General features: G+C 41.2%; 1 protein-coding gene across 1 annotated transcript in view; it reads left to right on the plus strand.

The window, feature by feature from the left end:
* LOC117508719 (sodium/calcium exchanger 2-like) overlaps positions 1-27,867 on the plus strand; it is a 554,569-nt gene that overhangs the window by 340,763 nt on the left and 185,939 nt on the right. The window contains 1 exon segment of the mRNA XM_034168535.1: positions 3,212-3,342. Within this exon segment, the coding sequence (XP_034024426.1) occupies positions 3,212-3,342 (131 nt within the window).

Below are 27,867 nucleotides of genomic sequence, written 5' to 3' on the forward strand. Positions count from 1 at the left end.
ATGGTTTATGATTTCCTTCTTCTGAGTATATCTCCCAGACATTTATTTTAGGATTTTCTGTGTAGGGGTGATTCATGTTAGCTGTGGATTTATATTGCAGATCATAACAAATCAACTTTGTGCAAATCAAAAGATACCGACGGGGTCAAAAACTGGTTTTGAAAAGACCACACCCAGAAAATAAAGCAGTAAATGGTTAATACTGCACAACATTGGGTGATGGTATGAGTCTGCTTGATCATTATCCAGTATTTATCTCACAAAGCAACATCCAAACAGTCAACAAATTCCTCACCTGTATAAGCCTTGTAGAATGTGGACCTCAGACCGCTCTTGATCACCGTTGTAGGCTTGTGCGCCACAAGCTCACTGACAGATTTGGGATGGATTCCCTTAAAAATGTAAAAACAAAATGTAAAAACAAACAAAAAAAAAGATTCTGTAATCACCACCGGAGGAGTTAGCATTAGTATTAGTATAGTAGTATAGTGTGGTAGTTATAGTTTTTCTTAAACATGCGGCTGATAATTTGTAACTAGCACTGTTAGAATTGAAAGGTGATATGTGTTTTATTCCAACCCCACTTGTGTTCTTGGTCTGTGCTTTCTTTGTGAGCTGCTTGTACAGGCCAGAGCTGGTGGAACAGCTGGCATACGGAGCTCTGAATATTTGTACAGGAGTGCAATGATGTGGTTGCACAACCATTTCCCAGCCACACCGCTACCTGAAAAAGCTGTCAAGTTGGCACTTTCTGCTTCCACTGATATCTACACACACAGTAAAAAAAATGCAATAGGTTACATTTAAGTCATATTTATGCTGTTACATTAGTATTCAGCAGTGATGAGTCAGTGAAGAAAGTGCCGGCTGTCATGTCCATGATGGAACAGGTGACAGCTGTGGAACACCCATCATGACATATCCAGCATGTCCCGCTGGAGGTGGAATCACCGGCCAGCAGCGTGCCCACACAGCCACAACAGAGATAAAAATAAAACCCTGCTGCGTGTCACAGCCATGGGCGGCACAGACACCTACTACACAGCAGCCTGTGCTGTAAATCCCACTGACAGCTCTCACCATCAGCTCACAAAATATCATCCCATATGAATCCCATATAGGTCTCATATAAACCCCATATGAAGTGGTGCCCCACGGCCAGCGTGCCTTCCCGCGGCCACCACGCCTTCCAACTGGGCAGCCACATCACATGACAAGCAATCGCTGATGATCACAGCCCGGGCGCGCCCACTGAGGCAATTTTGATGCCAGTGCATGCAGGAGCACTGAAGCCGTCAGATCACGGCCCAGGCACACCAACAAGGCAGTCAGATGTTGCCAGCTCACACGGGTGCACCAAGCCATCAGATCACAGCCCAGCCGCACATAAGGCAGTCAGATGATGCCAGTGCATGGGGGTGCACTGAAGCCATCAGATGATAACATGCGTATTCACCAAGGCAGTCATCATGTTGCACCTGACTGCTGTGTCATTGCAAGATCTTGGGGAGGGGAAAGCCGTGAGCCCATTTATGTGAATACTTTGCTACTCTGGACAGGGGTCGTGTTGCCTGTGAGGCAATCATCATGTCGCTCCTGATGGGTGTGTCATCGCAGCTCACAGCTGGAAAACACATATCGTCCCATGTAGAACATACAGCTCTCTACAAACCACCATGATGCACAGCTGTCGGCAGGCTCTCATGACATGGAGACAAATAAGAATGCCTATCACCTTTGGAATGGGTTCAGCTGCACCTCAGTGTGTACTGCAAACACCATCAGCCAGGCTGCCCCATGTGAAATATCTGTCTGATCATGTGAATGACCAGCTGGCGAGACAGTTGTCATGTGTACCACGTGAGTAATAGTCCACATCACGTGGTGTCCTTCGGCATGCCACACGCCAATTTGCCAGAGAACAGCTGGATGCATGGACCCTCCATGTGGCTGGCTGATGTGTTCATGATGTGAGTGCATCATTTCATTCATGTCAGTTCAATAAGTCCTTGTTTACTTCCACGCCCATGGTCATGAACAAAAAGGAACAGAAGGACAATAATTCTTGTATTCTGTGCTTTTTATAACAGGAATTAAATATTTTAACAGACAAAACTAAATCCATTTGTTTCCTCAATTCCAACACAGACCGTCAAGTTGTCAAGCATCAGTTAAACATCATTATCAGTAACATGATTGTCTTACATTTAAACAGTACATTCATTGTTCTTATAATGTTCTGTGCTCTCTCATTATTTGGTCCTTACACATTTTCTTTTGTTTATGAACATTTGTACAACATTTAATTGCTTCTGCTGCTGTGTGAGTGTGATGTGGTATCACACCTCATACTTGGTTGCACCGTGTTTGTGTGCGTGCACGAAACCATCGCCATTGGAATCGTACAGCATCCGTACACAGCTGTCCGACCGTCTGTCCCTCCCAACTGCGGCTCTAATTTTTCGGGCCTCACCCATTCAGCCTGTTTCGTCCTGATTCATCCAACTTTGTGTTATGTTTGAAGGGGCCCTTAGTGTTGTAGATTATTTAAAGTAATTTTTCTAATTCATTCAATAATTTTTGGAATATCACCCAGATATGTCTTTGGATGTGCAGTACATACTATGGATGGTTGTAATTCCTTTGTATTACTTCACAACCAGTGGTATAAAACACGGTACAAATATAAATTACATGTTACCGAGCTTACACAAATGCGTCACATTATTTTTCAGCCAATTCTGGATTTTACAAATATGGACATAGAGTCTAATATTTGTCTCTTCAGACCTGTGAGCTGTTGGGACAAATAATAAAATTAACAAAGCTGAGAGACAAGGTGATTGTAAGTGAGAGGTGTGCTACAGCACTGAAGCAGTGGTGCATAAACCATTAAATTAAATCAGCAGGAATTAGCTGTGCACCCATGATGGAGCTGTTCTGTCTGACATAGGACTTTTCTTGAGTTTTATTAATTGCGTCACCTCCTCTGCAGACATTTCACCTGCATATCCAGAGTATTTTCCCCCAGTATGAGACCATTTAGATGTTTTAAAAAACAAACCATTAATAAACCAGAGTAAGTCAAAGTTTATATTAGTGTGGCAGAGAAAATGTTTCCTTTAATTTTAAAGAAATTAATGTAAATTTAAATGATGTGATAATACAGAGTAGACTAGTGTATAATAAGAATATTTGTCTTCCTATTAAGGTGGTCTGGGAGAGAATACGTTCTATGTGGACTACAGGACAGAGGACGGGTCAGCCAATGCTGGCTCAGACTACGAGTACAGTGAAGGGACACTGGTCTTCAAACCTGGAGACACTCAGAAAGAGATTAAGGTAAGTGAGGCGGAGATAAAAGACAGAGAGGGACACTGGTTACAACATGCATTTCAACTCAACAACCTTTAACCCACCAAAAACACAACCCATCCAGACCAACTCATGCAGCTTTCGAATAAATGTGTTCTGCTGATATGAACATCAGAATAATGTTGGCAACATGAATGTGTGGAAACAGTCTTCAGGGTTCTGCCCATGGTGGGTGGCACTTGACCAGTGTACCCAGTAAGACTGCCCTGTCTGTTGCAGGACTCCCAACTGCAAGTTAAAATTTCACCTGGTTGCATTTGTATGAATGCATGATCAACATTTACTTGAATGTTGTTCATTGCAAATGTCAGACTACTTTTATTTGGTCATGACAGTAATATTCAAGCAGTTGTGAGTGTTGAAAAGTTTCTACTCCAAACAAAGCAACCTGGGATCAAGTACAAGAAATAATTGCTCTGAAATATCAGGAGTGGAGAACGGAATGTGTGCAGGTTTATTTTACATTCACTGAAAGTGGAATGTAAAAAAGTTTAAGTTGATCTTCCTACAGCACCTCCATAGAAATGCTCCTAAAGAGGAAAATGTGCATACGAATGATTTTAGACCAAAATGCAGCTTTAAAATGATGTAATTTCTATATCAATGATAATAAAATATCCAGAACCAATAATTCATGAATATCCACAGTCATGCTTATCAGATTTCACTCAGTCAATACTGAGGAAATAAAGTGTTATGAGTTATCAGATTTATTTGTGGGGGGGTTTCTTCTCTCTGGATTAAAGTCAATGACTCCCCTGTTTAAGTGCAGGTCATCACTAGAAGGTAGAAAAAGTATGCAAAAGCATGTCAAAAGTAAAATACCAAAAAATTACAGCCCTAGTCTCTTAATAATAACAACAACAATAATAATAATAATAATAATGCAGTATTGCTGAAATTCATAAGTGAAGTACAACCCCAATTCCAATGAAGTTGGGATATTGTGAAATGTAAATAAAAACAGAATACAATGATTTGCAAATCCTCTTCAACCTATATTCAATTGAATACACCACAAAGACAAAATATTTAATGTTCAAACTGATAAACTTTATTGTTTTTGTGCAAATATTTGCTCATTTTGAAATGGATGGCTGCAACACCTTTCAGAAAAGCTGGGACAGTGGTATGTTTACCACCAGTGATGCCGGTAACGCGTTGTAATTTAACCACTTTTTTTAGTAACGAGTAATCTAACGCGTTAATCTTTCCAAATCAGTATTCAAATTAAAATTACTTTTCCAAGTCACTGTGCATTACTATTATTTTTGCATTGTGGGTCAATAGCAGCATTAATCTTGGTCCGTGGGCAGGGGGTCGGGGTTCAACTGAACTGCACACTTTCAGCGAGCTGTGAGCTTTTCATCCACGGTTTTTGCGGCAGCTACGACTCGTCCTCACCTTTTAAAGCGCGGTGACAACAGCACACCTGCACTGAGCTTTACAAAGACATTTTTATGCTTTTTTTTTCTCCTTTATTTAGAATTCTGAACTGAGCCGCTCTGTATCTGCTCGTTAAAATCAGCTGATCCTCCGCGACATGTCAACAACTAACACTATTTTCCACTCAAATGCACCTATACTCTCTTTCTGGGGACCACATGATGTGAAAACGCAATAAAACTTTCTTATCTGTAAATCTGTTCATGTTTTCTGCATAAATAAATTTTATCCATTCTTTGTGCTCAAACACCAAAGCAGGGGTGAATCCAGATGGAATGGGGGTGTGGGGCACGGATGTGCCCCCCCACAACACCCTAGATTAAAGGTCCAGTTTTGAAGCCTTTTTTTACTACCCTTATAATAATAATAATTTCGACAAGTAAAATGTTTAGAGAGAATTTAAATGTTAGAAAAATGTTAGAAAGAATTTAATAGTTACATTTATAAACAATGTAGGTTAGAAATTGCAAGTTTTACTGTTACAGTGTCAACAGTTAAATATGAGGTCAAGAAAGAGGTCTTTAGTTTAATTTTTATAAAACAAGTATTTATTTTCATTGAAGTCAAGAAAGGGTGACTATAAAATGAGTTTTGGCAAAACAAGTATCATTGTCATGTTGAGGTAGCAGAGTGTTGTTGTCGGCAGCTGGGGAAAGTAATTAAAAAAGAAACTAGTAATCTAACTTAGTTACTTTTACAAATGAGTAATCAGTAATGTAACTAAGTTACTTTTTCAAGGAGTAATCAGTAATCAGTAATTGGATTACTTTTTCAAAGTAACTGTGGCCATACTGTTTACCACTGTGTTACATCACCTTTCCTTCTAACAACACTCAATAAGAGTTTAGGAACTGAGGACACTACTGCTCATACAATAGGCTGCTCACAATACACATGGCTGTGACGTTTCACTGGTGAAGTTTCACCCACGGTGAAGTTTCACCAGTGGGGCCAGTCTCCATTAGCTGCCAACGTCCGCCCGACTGGTCATGTCCCGATTGCCCCCTCTACTACTGTCCGAGTACAGGAATGGAGTTCATTGTACCACTTCTCTTGGTCAGTGTTGAGGTTCGTTCTGCAGCCCTAATATCACCAGTAAAACACAAAACAAAACAAGAGCAATCGGAGATTGCTGACGTCCACCAATCCAGATCTGGATCCCCTCCAAAAATTCAGTGGAGTCTTCCATGCCCTAATATCTATCTGTGGTGCAAAAGTAGTTTTGATGTAATCCTTCAAAGACTATATAAAGTGAAATCCTGAGCCAGAATCTGAATCATCGCGGGATGCCAGCCATGAGCTGCATATTTCCACAGTCATTTCACTTATGATACATCTGGATGTTTTTGTGTGTATGTAAGCTTTGTACGAGAGAGTTCTGTGCGATGAAATTTGTGAACAATGGACAATTTCTGCAGCTTATCAGTAAGAGGAGTTTAACCTCTGCGTTGTGTTCCCCACTTATGTTGCGAGAGCATCTTTTGATGTTGTGGAGTGACATTTACTGACTTCAACAGCACAGTCACTCCTCCTGGTCCATCACACTTGATCTGAGTTGATAGATGGGAAAGAGAATGTGGTGCATTTTTATCTTCACATGTGCAGAGAAAACAATGAGTTCAATAGCGTAAGTCTACTTTAACTGGCATTACCCAGCAGCTTTATTACTTTTATAAGCAAATCTGGTGCAGCCAGAGGAGGTCTACTTTATTTTTTGGAGCACACATTTGCTGAGAGCTTCAGAAAAACCTGCAGTTTGCTGTAAAATCTGGGAAGCTGTAAGGATGTAATGAATAAATAATAAGTCCCAGCAGCGCGGGCAAAGAGATTCTGATGACGGACAGATGCACGGGTTCAAACAGTGCAGAAAATACGACATACTGAATTTGTACTGCTGCTGCCATCAGTCTTCTCCTATGAATCTTGAAATATGTCAAACAGGAAGGGGCTGCCATTCATCTGGCGTGAGTGTCATGTGCGCCGGCTGATGTGTCCACGTTATGAGTGTGCGGCTTCATTCCTGTCACTCCATCTGCCTGTTTACGTGCATGACTATGGGTCATGTGGAACAGGAGGATGACCTGTTTTGCCCGCTCTTCATAACAGGAATTAATTATTAGAGACTGTTTGTTTTTTTGTTTTTTTTTTGTTTTTTATGGAGTGACAACAGATTCATGAGCAATAATGTGACTGTGTTACATTTAAACAGTACATTCACTGTTCCTCTAATGTTCTCGTACTATTATGGGCTTCCATATATTTGTTGATTTAAGTCCAGCATATGTCCAGTATCTAATTATCTAAATAAACTGCAATCTATGAACTTTGCAAAAATGGGGCCTCATGAGCATAATGAGCATGATTTATTGAGGCACTACATAATGTATTTTGAAAAAATGTTACCACTTAATTAAGGTGATGGTGTGTGTGATTTTCATTTTGCATATCAGGGCTTTTTGTGTGTGTGTGTGTGTGTGTGTGTGTGTGTGTGTGTGTGTGTGTGTGTGTGTGTGTGTGTGTGTGTGTGTGTGTGTGTGTGTGTGTGTGTGTGTGTGTGTGTGTGTGTGTGTGTGTGTGATTTTGGAAAACAGCTGTAATCCTAGAATATAGAGAAAGTGTGTGTGTGGTGAAGGGGAGGAGCATTTAACCCCTTAACGCCTGAATTTATATAGCTGTATATAAAAAAATGTTTTGTGTGTGTTTTTGCCTTTAAGTAGATGGTAAATAATGTTGAGATTATTAATTTCACTTTTGCACAAAAAATAAATAGTAATTTTGGTATTTTGGTAATGACTTTATGTTATAATGTTATAATAATAATGGTATGTTGCAAATTTGCTACAACAGGCATACTGGTCAATTTGGTATGTTGCATATTTGAGTCAAATATTGTAGCATATATGCGACAATAGGCGTTAAGGGGTTAATAACCTGAGATAAAATTAGAGGATGTGAGGGGTGGGGTTTTTTCTGTTATATATGTCACAGAGGTGTTAAACAAATGGGTCACACATAAAATCTGCTTAAATCAGGAGAATATCTGTCAAATCACCCATAGAATTGTGGGACGATGGACATGTTGAACATTAAATATCAAACCCACGAAAAATGTGTACGACCCCTTTAATCTGCCCATTAAACATTCAAATCTGGATGCAAACCACACAAATCTGGATGAACCCTCACATTTTGAGAAAACATCTACAGTCTGCACTGTTCATTGCATTTATTTTATAAAGGTGAATGCAATGAATAGTGCAGACTTCTATTTATATACACCTACTGGCTCCTTTGTAAATGCATGTACGTATATATTCTTATTTGTCTTTTTATATTTTTTTTTTTTTACGCCCTTGCACTACAGGAGTTCTCTTTTAATTTCATTGTACCTCGTGTATAATGACAATAAAAGCATTCTATTCTATTCTACAATCAACAGTTATTAAAGCAGGTTACTTTGATATAAAAAATATTTAACAGATGTTTCACCTGGTTGTGTCACTGAGCAGCTTTCAATCCTCAAGTTTGAGGACAACAAAGTTAATCCGTCCTCTGTGCTGATGGCATTATTTTTCCTTGATGTTAAAAAAAAAGTCTCGTCTGATACGTTGTTTAAACTGTGCAAAAAATAAATAAATAGTGTCCAAAGGCACAGATATCCAAACCAGTTATTGCTCTTAAAAACACGTTTTATTTATGGCCCCGTCACACGAGAGCAAAAATGCTGTACAAATCACACAAATTGGAAAAACAAACAGAATTCGAGCTGCATTCATACGGGACAGACATTTGTACAGCTGTGTTCCAATACCCAGAATGTGGGACGGAGCCAGCACAAATGATTCACACAATTAGGAGGGCAACAGCACCCGAATCCAGGTGGACTACCCAGAGTGCAACTCGAATGCGGACATAAACCAAGGTCTGGGTGGAAAGCAAGCGGGGGGACGTGGTAGGCCGAGCGCTGTGAATAGACAGTTCCTTGGTTGGATCCCTCCCCCACTTGCACGCACGCCCTCCTCAACTTACACATCTGTGATGGCACCATAAATACTGAAAGGTACATCCAGGTTTTGGAGCAACACATGCTGCCATCCAAGCAACGTCTTTTTCAGGGACGTCCCTGCTTATTTCAGATTTACCTCACGTGAAAAGCCAAAGATCGTTTCAGGAGTGATATGTTACTAGTTGGCCCATTTGAATAGCCCCCTGGTTGCTCCAATGAGTACATACTATTGGGCACCCTGCGCCATTACGCACAGTGATCAGTGAAAGCAGACAGAGCAGACGGAGAGCCTCCGATTACAATCTCACGTGCTCAAACAAAGAGTGTGTAACTATCAGGATTGCTCCACTAGTTTGCATGTGAATGTTACTGGATAACTCTGTTGCTTTCTCTGCGTAAAGCACTGTTTACCATATCAATGGAGCAAGGGGAGGGCCACTCCTCAGACTGTAAGGAGCCAAAGTGGGCCAAAGTGTGAATGAAAGCTGCTTTAGGAGCAGCACAGAACACTCCAAAACACAGTAGAAGCAGAAGTTTGTGATGTGACCTTTGTGTAATAGCAGACAGAAATTGCTTTGAGATGAAGACAAAAAACACATAGACCATTTTGTATATATTCAAAATGTGCATTTGTGTTTATTGTTTGAAGCTTTTTGTTGCACAGTCTTTCACACAAGACCTCAAATTACCTTTATAAAGTGTCAAAACTAGGGATGTCCCAATCAGGTTTTTTTTGGCCCCAATCCGATTCTGAGTCATCTGATTTTGAGTATCTGCCAATACCAAGTCCCGATCCGATACTTTAAAAAACTGAATGAACAATGAACAAATGCTAAATATATAATATTTTCATTTTAATCACCTTATTTTATTATTTATCACTTAAACAGTACACTTCTCCTTGAGGTAGCTTGAACAATCAAGTAATAATCTACTAGACTTAAAAAATGTACAAATTTCCATGTTATTTTATTTGTCTAAAAATAAATGTCCAAGGTTCCTTATGTTAAACAAGAAATTATCTAATCTGAAATAACAGGTGGTTTTAATTTACAGATGAGCAGTCCTGTGACACGTTTCTGTTTTTTTACAGATCAGTGGTTTCTGCACCAATCCGTTTTGTACAGATCAGTGGTTTCTGCCACTAGTCGTCCGTGTTTTGGCCCAACGCATCGTTCCTATTGGACAGTGCAAAGCTACGTCACAACTCAGAGCGTCGAAAGTTGGATTGGGTTGAACTTATGTTTTTTCTTTTGTTCAATAAAAAAAGCAACGAGTCTCATTGAAAATAATGGTGTTAAAGTGGGCCGCTGAAGAGGAGGTACTGCTGGCCCACCACCACCAGAGGGCGTCCTGCTTGGAGTGCGGGCTCCAAGCACGAGAGGGCGCCAGACCCAGAGGAAGTGACAGCTGTCACTCATCGCACCAGCTGTCACTCATCTACACCAGTACATAAGCCGGACGGCAACTCCACCTCCCCGCCGAGAAATCGACTACCATTGGAAAGGTAATTTCTCTGCTGACTAACACTTTGTGTGTGATAACCTGAACTTCTATTGCAGCCGTTTTCCTGGAGTGTTGCCTTATCTGGAGGATTGGCGTTTGGTGTGACAGCGACGGCTTCGCCTCACATCCCAACCCAGATAAGTGGTTGACCAGGAGCTGCACGAGTGTGTGTGATTGGAGGTGGAGGTGCTCCCTCCTAACTGTGTTTGGACTGTGGATTACTGAGTGTGCGGACTCACACTCATACATCTTATCTCTGCTTTCTGCCAGCAGTACCAGGGTCGACAGCCGAAGACAGAGGCCACCTGGGGACTCGGGACTTGGCGGCTCCGGTGTTCTTCAGACCGTTGGTGGTGGAAGCCGTGTGGGACGCGGCTTCTCTCTCGTCGGGGGTCTTCTATCTTCGAGCCTGCCCACACATCACCTGGTGTTAATTGACTGTGCAAATTCTGTGAATTTAGTTGTGTATTATCACAACATTAAATTGTTACTTTTTGGCTTACTCATTGTCTGTTCTTTAGCGCCCCCTGTTGTGGGTCTGTGCTACGACACCTTCACAACAAATGCTTTTTAGACCGATGCTTGACGCCTCTGACGCTTCTGACGCGTGAAAGGCCCATTAATCTGCAATAATGAGCTTGAAATAGCGCTGATCAAAATAATGAAGATAAAATCTATATCAGATTCCTGATCGGGATGCAACATCCAATTTTGTCTGAAACTACGTGATCGGGCCCGATTTCTGATCACGTGATCGGATCGGGACATCCCTAGTCAAAAAACAGTTGTTTATTATAGTTTGCTATGTGTTTTGAATAAATGTGTGTAGAAAATTATTGTCCGCTTTACTTTTTCCTTTCTTATTTCTGATTGTAAACCTGTATTACACTTATAAAACACAACAAAAGCATATATATTATGAAAGCACAAGCTGACCTGAAAAAAAGAGACATAAAACTTGATTGTAGGATGCAGGGAGAGCTGTTAACAGCAATAATAAAACATTTATGCCAGACGAGTGAACTGTCCAAAAAATGCCCTCGGACCCCAGAGGATTAACTGAGAACCCATTTTAACCCTTTAACTAAATGTGGACATCATTAACTACTGTATCAATGAAATAAAGATACAACAGGGACAAGCCACCACTTTCTGACCAAGGACCATGGTCTCAGATTTGCAGGTGCTGTCTGAAAAACACCTTTTTAAAATATATCTCCTCTGCGAAGGAGCCTTGACAGATGAGCTGAAGGATATGTTGCTCAACAAAATATTTATGATTGATTAGTATGAATGGCTCCAGCTAACTTTTTGTTTGCTAAAAATGACCTCCAACTTTGCACGTGCACCTTTGATCATAGAAACTAAAACAATATTAGAATGGACATCAAGCTCCTTTCAAAATATTTTCGTCTGCCATCTTGGGAGAAAGATTGATATGATTTTGTGACCCACCGCTGTATTGACAACAACACCAAGATCCACAACGCAAGCCAATGCCCATCTTATAAATTTAGTGTATAAAACCCATGATCTACTGGCTGTAGCATTTTGGAATGTTACTCAATCTCTGACCCAGGATATCGGCCCACATTATTCATTCCTGACTACTTTAGTGTATGACGATGTCGGCTGTAGTATATATTCATCTGTATGTCTTTGATTCAGATGTGATGACACCAGTCAAATGTTTTTATTGTATAGTCTACTTCAAGTTTTAATAAATTAAATCAGTGAAGCATATGTAAATATGCGTCACATAATGCTTCCAAAACACTTGTGATGCAGAAGGCGCTCGAACCTGAAAATAGTGCCCCTTTTCTTTATATCAAACCAAGACATAATTTTGAATGTAGAATCAATATGAATTAAACTGAAAGTATATATATTTCAAAAGATTATCCACCCACACACTTAGCAGCTTTCAGTGGATACTAGGGTTATGACTACAAAACGTTTTTTCAAAACTTTCATTTTCCTGATGTTGCATTTGATGAACCTTTACCCATAGATCACATTTTTGAAGTTTATTTCATTGGATCTTGAAAAAACCTCCCATACCTAGCACCACATCACTTTTAAAAATACATGAGTTTACACAATACTATTTAAAAATAACGTAACAAGAAAAGAATTAGCAAGTATGAGGAAATAACAAGAAAATATATACAAATGAATATTGCTAAAATATATTAATTAAACAATAATTAAAAGAAATAAAAAATAAAGGTAAAATAGATAAAATTGAACACGACACTCAACAAAGTCTATCTCGGCTTTCAGTGCTTACCAGTCGAGCGAGTATAAAAGAACTTGTGGAGAGCTGGACATGTCCCAACTTGTCCTCTAACACTCCGAAACGGAGGTGTTCCTTTGTCTCGCTTCATCAGCAAATCGGTCGTGACGTGCGAAGCCTCCGCGCGGCTTTCCATGACAAAATCTCTTGTTAAAAGTGAAATCTGCCGGAAAATGGCTGATGTCCAGGTCTTGTGATAACCAGAGAAAGAGCACACGACGGTCTCGTATCCACAGAGCCATCAGCTTAGAAATGATCCAGTGGTTTGTGCCGCATCGTCGCAGCGCGGCGCATCGACCGTCCTTAAAGGGGTCCTTAAACCTGTAGTTAAAGTCCTTATTCTCTGTGAAGCCCGTAAAATTTTCACTGAAAGCCAGATAAATTTTTTGAATGGTTTCTAGGTGCCAGTCTCTAACAGCTTCTGAAACAATTCTGATGGAAAAAAAGTCCTTTTCATTCCGCCATTTCCAGGCAATGAAAATCCGACGAGGGGGCGGGACCACTCCTTCCACAAGGCGTGCTCACAGGCGAATGACGTCACCGACAGGCGTGGAAAAACTCACACATGCGCACGAGGGTTCAAGCATGTCTGACGTAAAAACATATGAATGAAATCCATATAGTTTTTGAAAAAAATAAAAAGGTACGATACTTTATGGACAGACCTCGTATGGAACAGTATTCAGATGATCATCTCTGACACAACAGCAGTCAATAGTGTTCGCAAAAATGGTGTTGTAGCCAGGCTTCAGAAAACATTTCAAAACAAGGGATTCAATGAACCTCAATACATCGGCTGCCAACACCACATTCTTGATCTTGTTCTGCGACATGTGTTGAACTTCTTTTTTCCTATACGGTCAGAGTCAACTAACATTAACTACGAGTTTATTGATGAGATTTTTGGAACAGTATGATGATTTGCAAAATGCATACATGGGCACAGAAGTGATACCAGAGTATGAGAACCTTGGCTGGAGACATGATTTTAAATTCCTTTTTGAGCTTTGTGAAGCATACAAGTTTTACAAAACAGAGGAAAAACAGCCTCACATCAAATGGCACAAGCTCCCATCACTTCACAGTGTCAGGTGGAACTCACAAGGAATTTTTTTACACTTATTGCATTATTCCTTCTTCCAAATTGGCGAGAACAGTTGAGGGTAATTTGCGATTTCATTGCAACTACATGGTCGCGGGCCTGGTTTTCTAACCAACACTATTCAGAGACAGATTATGAAGACCTGCTGTCAGCAATATCCAAACCTAAGTGTCCCAAAGCTGTGAAATGCTTCTCTACTCACTAGAAAAATTAACCATCAGTGCTTGATGTGCCTCGCTCCAGCATAGTAGCTGAGGGAGCTGTAAAGTTGATGGAGGAGGTTTGTTCTACTTGCAGAACAGACAAATATCTTAACAGCAAATTTATTAACACTAATACACAAATCTGAAATACTATTAAAAACACGACAAATGCTATATGTACTCATTTTCATGTATTCCTCATGTGTATTGTATGTAAAACTGACATGTTATAATAAAAAGTGTTTGAGCCGCGAGGTGTTTTAATGTGAACTATGAAACTGTCTTAGGTGCGGGAGGTTTTTTCAAGGTCGGGCAAAACCAAAGTCATTTTTGTGAGTTTCAGGTAAAAGTTCATCATTTATAACCCCAGGCTAATAAATTTGAGATTTGTCATAACCTTAGTGGACACTGCTGCAGTTGGGAATCAGATTTAGACTCTCCATGGAAGTACTTTAAGGAATGTGGATTAAATCATATTTATGGCTGTGGAAGGACCTACAGCATTTATTAATGTGTTATGACATGTATGTGATAGAAAGTTTAAAAAAGCAACAGCAGCTGGATCTATAGTAATCAATCACATGGCTTATAAGCAGGTGTCCTCAAGCTCCAGGCTGTGAATCGGTACCGGGTCACTGGCTGGGTCAAAACCCATAAGAAGCAAAGTTAATGATACCCATGTTGTACTGCTTTATGTTTTGGTATTTATTATGCTGCATTGTGCTTTGCAATTTGGGGAGGTGATAGTCAGGTTGATAAAGCAGTGAGCTTGTGAATAGAGGATCATTGGTTTAAATCCCTATCAGACAAGAAAATCACTGAGGGCCCTTGGGCAAGCTCCCTAATCCAGGTATGCAATAAAGCGCCTAGTATGGCAGTATGCTGATATCTGTATGTGTGTGTGTGCGTGCATGGGGGGGAGGCATCACAGTAAAGTGTTTTGAGCATGAAAGCACTGTATAAACGCAGTCCATTCATCACTTCCCGGAAATATCAAACCACACAAAATATCAACATCAACATTTTTCAACATTTATTTATAAAGCGCTTTACAGCACCGACTGGTGTCCAAAGTGCTTAACATTAAAAACACAAATTTACAAAATAAAACACATATAAAATAAAATTTTAAAACAACACATAAAAAAACATAAAAATAACAGAACATGTCACCTCCCCACTAAGTGTTAAAAGCCAGTTTAAATAAATAAGTCTTTAACTTAGATTTAAAAAGTGCTAGGTCAGGAATAGTACGTAACTCAAGAGGTAGCTCATTCCACAGTCTGGGGCCAGCTACCGCGAAAGCATGATCACCCCAGCGTTTATATCTTGACCTTGGAACATCTAAGTAAAGCTGGCCAGACGCCCTTAACGTCCTACTGTAGGTGCGCAAAGTTAAAATTCAGACAAGTAGGGAGGTGCAAGGCCATAAATAGCTTTAAAAACAAACATTAAAATTTTAAAATCAATTCTAAAACGAACTGGAAGCCAGTGGAGTGAGTATAGGATGGGCGCAATATGCTCACGTCTAGAAGTGTTTGTCAAAAGATGAGCAGCAGCATTCTGCACCAACTGGAGACGCGCAAGAGACGACTGATTAATGCCCGCATAAAGTGCATTACAATAATCAAGTCTGGAGCTGATGAAAGCATGAATGGCCGTCTCAAGATCACGTCTACTGAGAAAGTGCTTTATTTTAGCCAAGAGGCGAAGTTGGAAAAAACTAGCTTTGACAACAGAATTTATCTGTTGATCGAACCTCAAACAGCTGTCAAATATCACTCCCAAATTCTTGACAGCTGGTTTTACATAGTTAGCCAAAGCACCAAAATTTGGTGTTACCACATTTGGTATGCCAGTGCGCTCAAACACCATGATCTCAGTTTTACCATCATTCAGGTAAAGGAAGTTTCGGGACAGCCACTGCTTTACATCACGAATACAATTAAATAATGATGACAAAGCATCACTCCCATTAGTCCTCACAGGCAGATAGATTTGCAGATCATCTGCATAACAATGAAAGGACAAATTGTGCTGGGTTATAATTGACCCCAATGGCAGAATGTACAAAGAAAATAGAATCGGCCCAAGGACAGATCCCTGCGGCACTCCACAGCACAGAGGAGCAGTTAATGAGGAAAGGTGCCCAATCATGACAGAAAAGCTCCTTTCAGCCAAATATGATCTAAGGATACGAGGGTAGGCTGAAAAGTTCTAAGGCTGACTATGATGCAGTTGTCAAATTGAACAAATTCAGGTTTATTTTTCTACATAGTCTCCCTGTAACTCCACACACTTCTTCCAGCGGTGCTTGAGTGCTTCGATTCCCTTGGCATAGAAGCTTTCATCTTGAGAGTCAAAATAGTGACCATGGCCACTGTTGACTTGTGAGCTGGGGCATTGTCTTGTTGGAACAGCACCCCTTTCGTCAGCTTTCCTGTTCGCTTCTTTTTGATAGCCTTGTGTAACTGTCTCAGTAGGTTAGAATAGTACTGTCCATTTATGGTTTGTCCCTTTTCAAGATAGTCCATGAACACAATGCCCTTGGCATCCCAGAAAACTGAAACCATGACCTTCCCCGCAGACAAAACGACCTTGGCCTTCTTTGTTGGTGGTGACTTTGGGTGTTTCCACTGCATTGTGCATTGATTGTTTTTTTTTTTTTGTCTCTGGTTCAAAGTGGTGAACCCAACACTCATCCTGGGTAAGAAAACGTTCCATGTAATTGGCTGGATCCTCTTCAAATTGCACCAGGTTTGCCTTTGACATGACTAGCCTGGTGCGTTTCTGATCAGGCATCAGAAGACGTGGCACCCACCGAGCTGACACCTTTGACATTCCAAGTTCTTCGTGCAGAATTTGTTCAGTTCTCTCACAGGATATTCCTACAGCATCTGCTAGCTGATTAATCGTCGATCGCCTGTCGTCCATCACCATTTCATGAACAAGGTCAATGTTTTTCTGGGTTGTGCCTGTTGCAGGCCGCCCAGACCTTGGGTCATCTTCAAGGCTCTCTCTGCCTCTCTTAAATTCAGCTGCCCACTTCTGCACTGTAGCTATGGAGGGAGCTTCATCCCCTAATGTAGCAACCATATCCGCATGAATGTCCTTGGGCTTTAACCCCTTCTTATGCAGGTACTTAATCACACCGCGATGCCAGATTTTGTCCATTTTTGCCGTTTCCCTCTACCACAAACTTTAAAACTTGGCTATGAACCACAAACTACCTCACAACCTGGAAGAAAATAACACAGTTAGTCATCAGAAGAGTTGAACTTAATGCATGCCAAGTTTTATTGAAATGGCATATTGGCATTTCTCCTTCTTGGTGAGCCTTAGAACCTTTCAGCCTACTCTTGTATTTATATTCATTCAGAAGTAAAATGTTTATTTGGCTTGGCTTCACAACAGTGTATCAACTCACACAGCGACAACAGAGAAACATGAGACAGTGAGTGAACTGCATAAATCACACTATATTTCCACTCGCTGTCATTTCTTTTATTGAAACCTGTGAATTCACAGCATTACATCAGCTGACCCTTGTCAATAGTACTGTTCAAGGACGGGATGTCAAAACACAGTTAGGGACTGGAGGGCGTCCAGTTTGGTGACCGCAGAGTTGCATCTCTGCTTTTTACTGATGATGTGGTTCTGTTGGCTTCATCAGACGCTGACCTCCAATATGCACTGAGCAAGTTTGAGGCCGAGGGTGAAGCAACTGTATTGAGAATCAGTACCTCCAAATCTGATACCATGGTACTCTGTTGGAAAAAGGGTGGTTGCGTCATTCACCTGTGAGCACACTTTGTGTGAGCAGTGGTCCACCCCCCTTTTCTGATTTTTATTGCAAGTAAAATGTCTGGACGATTTGGAGCTTTGCTGCATCAAATTTTTCCAGAAACTCTGAGAGACCTCCAGGTGGACACCATTCGGAAAATTCAGATGGCTTTCAGGGACGATTTTATGGGGCTTACACAGATTAAGGAGTGTTACAGCCGGTTTAAAGACCGCCCACAACTGCTGAGAGTGCTCCGAGCGGCGATCGACAGGCTGAAACGACCAGATCATTTCCAAAGTGAAGGCTGTGTTGATCCAGGACGTCGTCTGACTACCACAGAAATGGCAGAAGACGTGGACATCAGCACTTTTTTGGCACATTCCACTGTTACAGGAGTTTTTGTCATGGAAAGAGGAGCAGAGGAATGCGCCACAGAGCCGTGAATGGCGCGGGACAAAGCACCTCTGTGTTGGTCTCACAGGACGGCTTTCAGATGGCTTTCAGACGGCTTTCAGTGGCTTTTCAGTCGTGTGACTATCTGAGAAATTGTGGATGAGCTGGACATGCCAGAACATGTCCTGTGAGGCTTCATCATGGCGTTGCTTTGCGCCATGCGGCTCTGTCCCGACGCGCGAATTCCTTCGCACGTCTGTCTCAATGTGCCGAAAAAGTGCTGATGTCCACGTCTTCTGCAATTTCTCTGGTAGTCAGATGACGTCCCGGATCAACGTTCGGCATTCAGTTTGGAAATGAATGGCACATTCCACTGTTACAGGAGTTTTTGTCATGGAAAGAGGAGCGGAGGAATTCGCGCGTTGGGACGGAGCCGCATGGCACAAATAAACGCTGTGATGAAGCCTCACAGGACATGTTCTGGCATGTCTAGCTCATCCACAATTTCTCGGATAGTCACACGACTGAAAAGCCACCGAAAGCCTTCTGAAAGCCATCTGAAAGCCGTCCTGTGAGACCAACACGGAGGTGCTTTTGTCCCGCGCCATTCACAGCTCTGTGGCGCATTCCTCCGCTGCTCTTTCCATGAGAAAAACTCTTGTAACAGTGGAATGTGCCGAAAAAGTGCTGATGTCCACGTCTTCTGCCATTTCTCTGAAAGTCAGACGATGTCCCGGATCAACAAAGCCTTCACTTTGGAAATGATCTGGTCGTTTCAGCCTGTTGATCACCGCTCGGAGCGCGGTGCGCTCTCAGCTGCTGTGAGCAGTCTTTAAACTGGCTGTAACACTCCTTAATCTGTGTGATCCCCATAAAATCGTCCCTGAAAGCCATCTGAATTTTCCAAATGGTGTCCACCTGGCTGTCTCTCACAGTTTCTGGAAAAATTTGATGCAGCAAAGCTCCAAATCGTTCAGACATTTTACTCGCAATAAAAATCCGACAAGGGGGGTGGACCACTGCTCACTCAAAGCCTGCTCACAGGCAAATGACGCAACCGACAGGCGTGAAAAAACTCACGCATGCGCACGAAGGTTCAAGCTTGGCTGATGCAATCACGCGTGATTCACATCCATATGGTTTTTGCAAAAAATAAAAAGGTCGGCTAGCTTTCTAACAGACCTCGTATTTGCTCATTTTGAAATGGATGCCTGCAACACATTTCAAAAAAGCTGGGACAGTGGTATGTTTACCACTGTGTTACATCACCTTTCCTTCTAACAACACTCAGTAAGTGTTTGGGAACTGAGGACACTAATTGTTGAAGCTTTGTAGGTGGAATTCTTTCCCATTCTTGCTTGATGTACGACTTTAGTTGTTCAACATTCCGGGGTCTCCGTTGTCGTATTTTGTGCTTCATAATGCGCCAACCATTTTCAATGGGCAACCAAAGAATGTTGTTCAGGCGCCAAGTTTCTGTCTCAACATCTTTGCCATCCCAGACCATCCATGTCGTCCATGCTCCTGGCTGGAATAGATTCTGGATCTACCGGAGGAGACACGTTTATAGCGGCTGCAGTTTATAGCGGCTCCCCACTTTCTTCGATCTGCTTACTCCTGTTTGTGGCGGCTGACGCGGCACCCGCTTCCCCGCTGCCTTCTGCCTGGTTATTTCTCCTCTTCTTCTTTGGTGCAGATGCGGAAACTGCAGGCTGTTGCCGACGGTGTGTAATGCGTGAAAACGATGGACTCATACAACAGTGACAAGTTCCCCTTGACTCTTAATATGTTTCCTCCACAGCTTTCAAAGGTAAAATCTAATAGTACATTTTGTGTGAATCCCATGAAGGCAGTGAGAAATGAGGAGTAATCTCACTTACCTCATCCTCTCCTTTGCTGAGATCTCAGCATGATGTCAAACAGGGTTTGAAATGTAGAAATTAAAATGACCACAATGCTCACATCGGTGATTTAATATCGACTCAGCCGAGGGGGAAACCTCAGACTGTCTTCTGTAAATCATACTTCTGACTTTTTCTCCTCAGCAGGATCAATATTAAAGCGCTCGTGGAAGACACACTGTGGTCACTTTAATTTCTACAGTTCCACAACGCCAGTTTTTCCTCTGATGTGAGACGTATCAAATGTCTCTCCCACGTTCCCACAAGTATTTGTGTGTGTATGTGTGTGCGTGCAAACACATTTTTATGTATTTTTTTTATTTGTTTTTTATATTTCTTTGTCTGGCAAACATCACAAATATTTGAAGACCTAGATAAATGGGAAGTGGGGACTGGGAGGGGGGGAGGTTTGAGAGTTTCATATTATGTTTTCTTCCTTTATTATCTTCATGGGAGCTTTCTTCAGCGGTAGCTTTCATAATTGCTCGTGTGCCTGGTAGTATGTGTGAGGGTATTGTTCTCTGTGTTGTGTGCCCATCTGAGTTTGACGACAACAATTCAAAGTGTTTCTGAATGTAATCTTTGTGAGAGGTGGGAGCTGCTTGTGATTGTATTTTATTATTTTATGTTATATTGTATGTTATTTATGTTCATGTTGTTGTATGAGTTCTCCAAAGCATTTTGGTGGACATTACTGTGGGTGATTTTGGGCCTCTGGTCTTCAGCCTGTGCAAACCTGTGCTTTAATCCACCTTTGGTTTTGGTTATGGGGTCGACTCCCACCTGTGGCCTTTCTGTATGGACTTTGCATGTTCTCCCAGTGTTTGCGTGAGTTCTCTCTGGGTGCTCTGGTTTCCTCCCACTTCCAAAGACACACGAGTTAGGTGGATTGGAAACTTTAAATTGTCTGTAGGTGTGCGTGTGGGTGTGAGTGTGTTTGTTTGTCTGTATGTGGCCCTGCGACAGACTGGCGTCATGTCCTGGGTGTACCCCACCTCGCGCTCTATGACTGCTGGGATAGGCTCCAGCCCCCCACAACCCTTGATTGGACTAAGCAGTTGAAGATGAGTGATGAGTGAGTGGTTTTGGTTACTGAGTGAATCAAATCATTTCGACACACTTACACTAGCGGGTCCAGAATTTTTTTTTCTGCAGGTGCTGTGGGGGGGTGCTTAGCATTTTTATGAGGGTGCTGTTAAATAAGGGCTTGTGTGTCACGACGGCACTCTGTTACACCTCCGCCATGTTCACGGCGTGCGCACACATGGCCACGTTCTCATCTGCAGCAGTCACTGATGACATACAGAATGACCAAAATCACACACAAACCTAGACTACTGTTCAGTACAAATACCCACAGACCTACACATGCAGCCGACAGCTTCAGTGAAAAAAATGCCAACAGCAGGCAGAGAGAAAATCTTTCACCTACCATCTATGTCTTCATAACAGCACAATGCACCTGTTGTTGTGGTCAAGAGCAAAGTCATCAATGATGTGGTTCCTGTCCAGGTCCCGTGTTCTCTGAGGGGTAATTGCCAGGAGTGATACCGGGTCACTGGTTTGGCCGTGCTTTCTGCTGTTCCTCAGGTAGTTCTTTAGGCGACTCAGACTTCACTTTTTTCCACTTCCACTCGGGAACATTTGCGCAGCAAAAACCAAACCATTTCACCAACTTCAAACCAACGACACTCACTACAGAACAACAACGCCATCATGACATCGCCAAACATGATGTCACTGAACATCACGTTCACACGTGTAAAAAATTAGGTCAACATATCAAATGTGATATTAAACAACATATCAAATGTGAATTATGAATGTTTATTTTCTTTTATGAGTGAAATATTTATCCAGTCACATAAATCTGAAAACACCAGATTTGCATCCTACTGTGGAAAAGTATTCTAAAAGGATGATGTCATCGCTCCGCCTCTGTTCCGTCATAATGAAGGACATCATGTTGTTGGTATTGCTACCAGTCCAATTTAACATAAGTTGTTTTGTCATCTTGCTGGTGGTGGGACAAAGAGCCAGGGTGAGAAATGCACCCGGAGCAGACAAACACCGAGGGACTTATTTAAAAACCCATAATTTAATTACTTTGTAAAGTTCTAGCTTCTGTTGCTACATTGATTAGCGCCACGTCTTCTTTTGCATTTTTTGTGGAAGCATTACAGTGCCACATACAGGCCTGGCATATATATCAATGAACAGAACTGATCTAAGACCAGAGTTTCAAAGTGTGGAGGGCAATAAATATATTGTGACCCAGGTTTTTGGTTTTAATGAAAGACCTGGATAAAAGTGCTGCTTTAGCCTGAGGAAAAGCCCGGTGAGGTGAATAGATTTCTAAAAATTGATGCTATAAATTGGACTGTCTGCAGTGAGTGAGTGGAGAGGTGCTGAGGGAGTACATTACAAAGGTCATAGTCATCTGTTTCAGCAGCATAACGGTGCGTTTCATCAATCACTGTGCCAGAACTGAAAAGAAGGAAACAAATAAAACCTCAACATGTCATTTGTCTGCCAGAATTCCATTTTCAACATCTTTTTGGATGTGTAGCCATTGTTACAGCTGCCATACATGCTATTCATTACTTTTAAAAAGAAATATTGCCTCATTGTGAGCTGCCTTTGTTGCATAGAAAAGTCATCATTTCTGTGTCTAAAATGGAATCAGTAATTTGTATTTCATAAAGAATGTAATTTTGGTACATTTGAGTGATGACAAAGTATTGTGAGTGTAATAATAGAGGCAGTGTACTGTTTTTTATATGTTATGGACTGCATTTAAACTTATTAAGGGTCTCATATTTGCCAAACCCAATTATGCTAGAGTGCCTGAACCAGCTGTCATTTCATATTGTTGAAAAAGTTTAATTTTGGTACCATATTGAAGCTTTAGGGTTTCAGTAACAGCCAGAGTCCTGGATAGAAACCATCCAGGCAGACACCCTGTCGATCCCCACCTCTCAAAAGTAACCATCTATCTGTTACAGCCAGGTGAAACGTGGGTCCATCTTTGCCTTTTCTATTTGCTGGACTCCTCAACATTGAGGCACCTAAGTGCTGGATCATGCACAGAGAAACACACCACATGACCAAGATTTCATTGACAATCCCTCACAATGCTCATGGTACACCTCATGTGAATCTGCCTAAGTAACTGTTCACAAAGTCATACCTATGGATCAGAGAAGACACTTAGTACCTAAGACATCCAGTCATCACCTTTGGTTACTGGTCAGCGTCTATTTATTTATTTATTTATTTATTTATTTTTTCATTTGTTCTCCTGCAAAGTTATCAGTGTTATCAAACACCTCTATCCAGGGACATGAATGTCACTGTCAAGATAAGTGACTCTCTCTACAAGTTCAACACTTAAACCAAAACTTTGTGTTAATAGAAAAATACAGGATGAAAATACAAAATATGACAATCATAACAACATAAACACAACCCAAAAGTATACACTTCATAAAGACTAAAAACATAATAAAATAAAATTAATCTAGATATGCTAGCTAGATCAGTGATGTTCAAAGTATTCCAGAAAGAGCCAAGAGGGTGCAGCTTTCCTTTGCAGCTACTGATTCCAGCAGATGATTTCACTGATTAACATCACTTTGAGCAGATGGGACGAGTTCATCAGTGAAATCATGTACTGGAGTCAGAGGCTGCAAAGAAATCCTGCACCCTCTTGGCCCTTTCTGGAATACTTTGGAAACAATTGATCTAGATGATTTCTAACATCATCAGGCGGATGGTTCACCAAGGTAGGAGACAAAGCAAAGCACAGTGTCTATTGCCTGCTGACTTCTTTTTAACCTTAAGAATACAAAGTTAGCTGGTATGCTGAGTTTGCTAAACACAGGGTGGACATAAGTCTTGATAGGTTCACTGGTTCTGACATTCACAGGAAACAATTGAATGGAGGCCAACAGAGCCATATTCTGAATCATCCAAAGACATTCCTCACTGTAGTGCTTGACCAATGTTTCCCAAAGTAATCCCTTGCCCATATGGTTATATCAGCTATTGATGAATGACAGTTTTTGATGCAGTACTGCCTGTTCGGAGATCACGGGCTTAGGGTGTCAGGCTATCAGAGCAGCTGAGCACAGCAGATGATAGGAGGCACAATGCAGACTCTCAAACAGGTAGTAGGATATCAAGGACTTTATGGTAAATGCAGGCAGTGATCTGGTACTCAAAGAAGCAGTCAGCGAGGTGAAGGTACAGGCAGACGAAAAGGCAATGGCATTGTGAAAAATTAACAGGCTAAGGTCGAGAGCACGGCAAACAGTAGTAAGTGGGTAGAGACAAAAATGAGGTCCAGGAAACAAGCACGGTCAGGCACAGTGAGGCAATAAAGTACAAAACAAGGAACACAGATCTAGAGCTGGCACGAAGACATGAGAATCAATGAACTAGCAACTTCAAACAGAACTCCCAGGGCTTAAATGCATGGTGAACAATTAGGCAATGATGGAAAACAGGTGTGGAGAGCTGGCAGGAAGTGGGCATGGACAAACAAAGATAAGAGACAAGGCAAGAGAGTAAAGTGACAAATGGGAAAGCAGAAGACAAACAAATGGGGCGTGGCCAACAGGAATAAGGAGGTGCTGGTGAAGGGCAAGAGAGTATAGTGATCTGAGGGTGTGACAGTAGTACAGATGAAACTGGGTGTGAAGGATGAGGAACAAAGATGAGGCAGAACTGACAGGGGAGTGCAATGACATAACCAGAATCCATAAACTAACAATACTAAAACATCCAGACCGAAACAAACAAGAAACTCTAGACAGAATGGAATCTTAACATGAACACAATAACAGGTGGAATCTTAACATGAACAGAATGACAGGTGACAAATGGCTAAAACTGAAAAGAAGGTAACAGGTAATTCAAAAACTAAAACTATGACAGAGCTGATGAGTGGAAAAAGTACAAAACACAATTAAACCAACACTTCACTGGTAAATGTAAACAGATAAGATAATTATAGTGGGCAATTTTAACATCCACACAGATGCTGAGAATGACAGCCTCAACACTGCATTTAATCTATTATTAGACTCAACTGGCTTTGCTCAAAATGTAAATGAGTCCACCCACCACTTTAATCATATCTTAGATCTTGTTCTGACTTATGGTATGGAAATTGAAGACTTAACAGTATTCCCTGAAAACTCCCTTCTGTCTGATCATTTCTTAATAACATTTACATTTACTCTGATGGACTACCCAGCAGTGGGGAATAAATTTCATTACACTAGAAGTCTTTCAGAAAGCGCTGTAACTAGGTTTAAGGATATGATTCTTTCTTTATGTTCTCTAATGCCATATACCAACACAGTGCAGAGTAGCTACCTAAACTCTGTAAGTGAGATAGAGTATCTCGTCAATAGTTCTACATCCTCATTGAAGACAACTTTGGATGCTGTAGTTCCTCTGAAAAAGAGAGCCTTAAATCAGAAGTGCCTGACTCCGTGGTATAACTCACAAACTCGCAGCTTAAAGCAGATAACCCGTAAGTTGGAGAGGAAATGGTGTCTCACTAATTTAGAAGATCTTCACTTAGCCTGGAAAAAGAGTCTGTTGCTCTATAAAAAAGCCCTCCGTAAAGCTAGGACATCTTACTACTCATCACTAATTGAAGAAAATAAGAACAACCCCAGGTGTCTTTTCAGCACTGTAGCCAGGCTGACAAAGAGTCAGAGCTCTATTGAGCCGAGTATTCCTTTAACTTTAACTAGTAATGACTTCATGACTTTCTTTGCTAATAAAATTTTAACTATTAGAGAAAAAATTACTCATAACCATCCCAAAGACGTATCATTATCTTTGGCTACTTTCAGTGATGCCGGTATTTGGTTAGACTCTTTCTCTCTGATTGTTCTGTCTGAGTTATTTTCATTAGTTACTTCCTCCAAACCATCAACATGTCTATTAGACCCCATTCCTATCAGGCTGCTCAAGGGAGCCCTACCATTAATTAATGCTTCGATCTTAAATATGATCAATCTATCTTTATTAGTTGGCTATGTACCACAGGCTTTTAAGGTGGCAGTAATTAAACCATTACTTAAAAAGCCATCACTTGACCCAGCTATCTTAGCTAATTATAGGCCAATCTCCAACCTTCCTTTTCTCTCAAAAATTCTTGAAAGGGTAGTTGTAAAACAGCTAACTGATCATCTGCAGAGGAATGGTCTATTTGAAGAGTTTCAGTCAGGTTTTAGAATTCATCATAGTACAGAAACAGCATTAGTGAAGGTTACAAATGATCTTCTTATGGCCTCAGACAGTGGACTTATCTCTGTGCTTGTTCTGTTAGACCTCAGTGCTGCTTTTGATACTGTTGACCATAAAATTTTATTACAGAGATTAGAGCATGCCATAGGTATTAAAGGCACTGCGCTGCGGTGGTTTGAATCATATTTATCTAATAGATTACAATTTGTTCATGTAAATGGGGAATCTTCTTCACAGACTAAGGTTAATTATGGAGTTCCACAAGGTTCTGTGCTAGGACCAATTTTATTCACTTTATACATGTTTCCCTTAGGCAGTATTATTAGACGGCATTGCTTAAATTTTCATTGTTACGCAGATGATACCCAGCTTTATCTATCCATGAAGCCAGAGGACACACACCAATTAGTTAAACTGCAGGATTGTCTTACAGACATAAAGACATGGATGACCTCTAATTTCCTGCTTTTAAACTCAGATAAAACTAAAGTTATTGTACTTGGCCCCACAAATCTTAGAAACATGGTGTCTAACCAGATCCTTACTCTGGATGGCATTACCCTGATCTCTAGTAATACTGTGAGAAATCTTGGCGTCATTTTTGATCAGGATATGCCATTCAATGCGCATATTAAACAAATATGTAGCACTGCTTTTTTGCATTTGCGCAATATCTCTAAAATTAGAAAGGTCTTGTCTCAGAGTGATGCTGAAAAACTAATTCATGCATTTATTTCCTCTAGGCTGGACTATTGTAATTCATTATTATCAGGTTGTCCTAAAAGTTCCCTGAAAAGCCTTCAGTTAATTCAAAATGCTGCAGCTAGAGTACTAACGGGGATTAGAAGGAGAGAGCATATTTCACCCATATTGGCCTCTCTTCATTCGCTTCCTGTTAATTCTAGAATAGAATTTAAAATTATTCTTCTTACTTATAAGGTTTTGAATAATCAGGTCCCATCTTATCTTAGGGACCTCATAGTACCATATCACCCCAATAGAGCGCTTCGCTCTCAGACTGCAGGCTTACTTGTAGTTCCTAGGGTTTGTAAGAGTAGAATGGGAGGCAGAGCCTTCAGCTTTCAGGCTCCTCTCCTGTGGAACCAGCTCCCAATTCAGATCAGGGAGACAGACACCCTCTCTACTTTTAAGATTAGGCTTAAAACTTTCCTTTTTGCTAAAGCTTATAGTTAGGGCTGGATCAGGTGACCCTGAACCATCCCTTAGTTATGCTGCTATAGACTTAGACTGCTGGGGGTTCCCATGATGCACTGAGTGTTTCTTTCTCTTTTTGCTCTGTATGCACCACTCTGCATTTAATCATTAGTGATTGATCTCTGCTCCCCTCCACAGCATGTCTTTTTCTTGGTTCTCTCCCTCAGCCCCAACCAGTCCCAGCAGAGGACTGCCCCTCCCTGAGCCTGGTTCTGCTGGAGGTTTCTTCCTGTTAAAAGGGAGTTTTTCCTTCCCACTGTTGCCAAGTGCTTGCTCACAGGGGGTCGTTTTGACCGTTGGAGTTTTTCCGTAATTATTGTATGGCCTTGCCTTACAATATAAAGTGCCTTGGGGCAACTGTTTGTTGTGATTT

The sequence above is a fragment of the Thalassophryne amazonica genome, chromosome 4 (genome assembly GCF_902500255.1).
Source record: "Thalassophryne amazonica chromosome 4, fThaAma1.1, whole genome shotgun sequence".
NCBI classification, from domain to species: Eukaryota; Metazoa; Chordata; class Actinopteri; order Batrachoidiformes; family Batrachoididae; genus Thalassophryne; species Thalassophryne amazonica.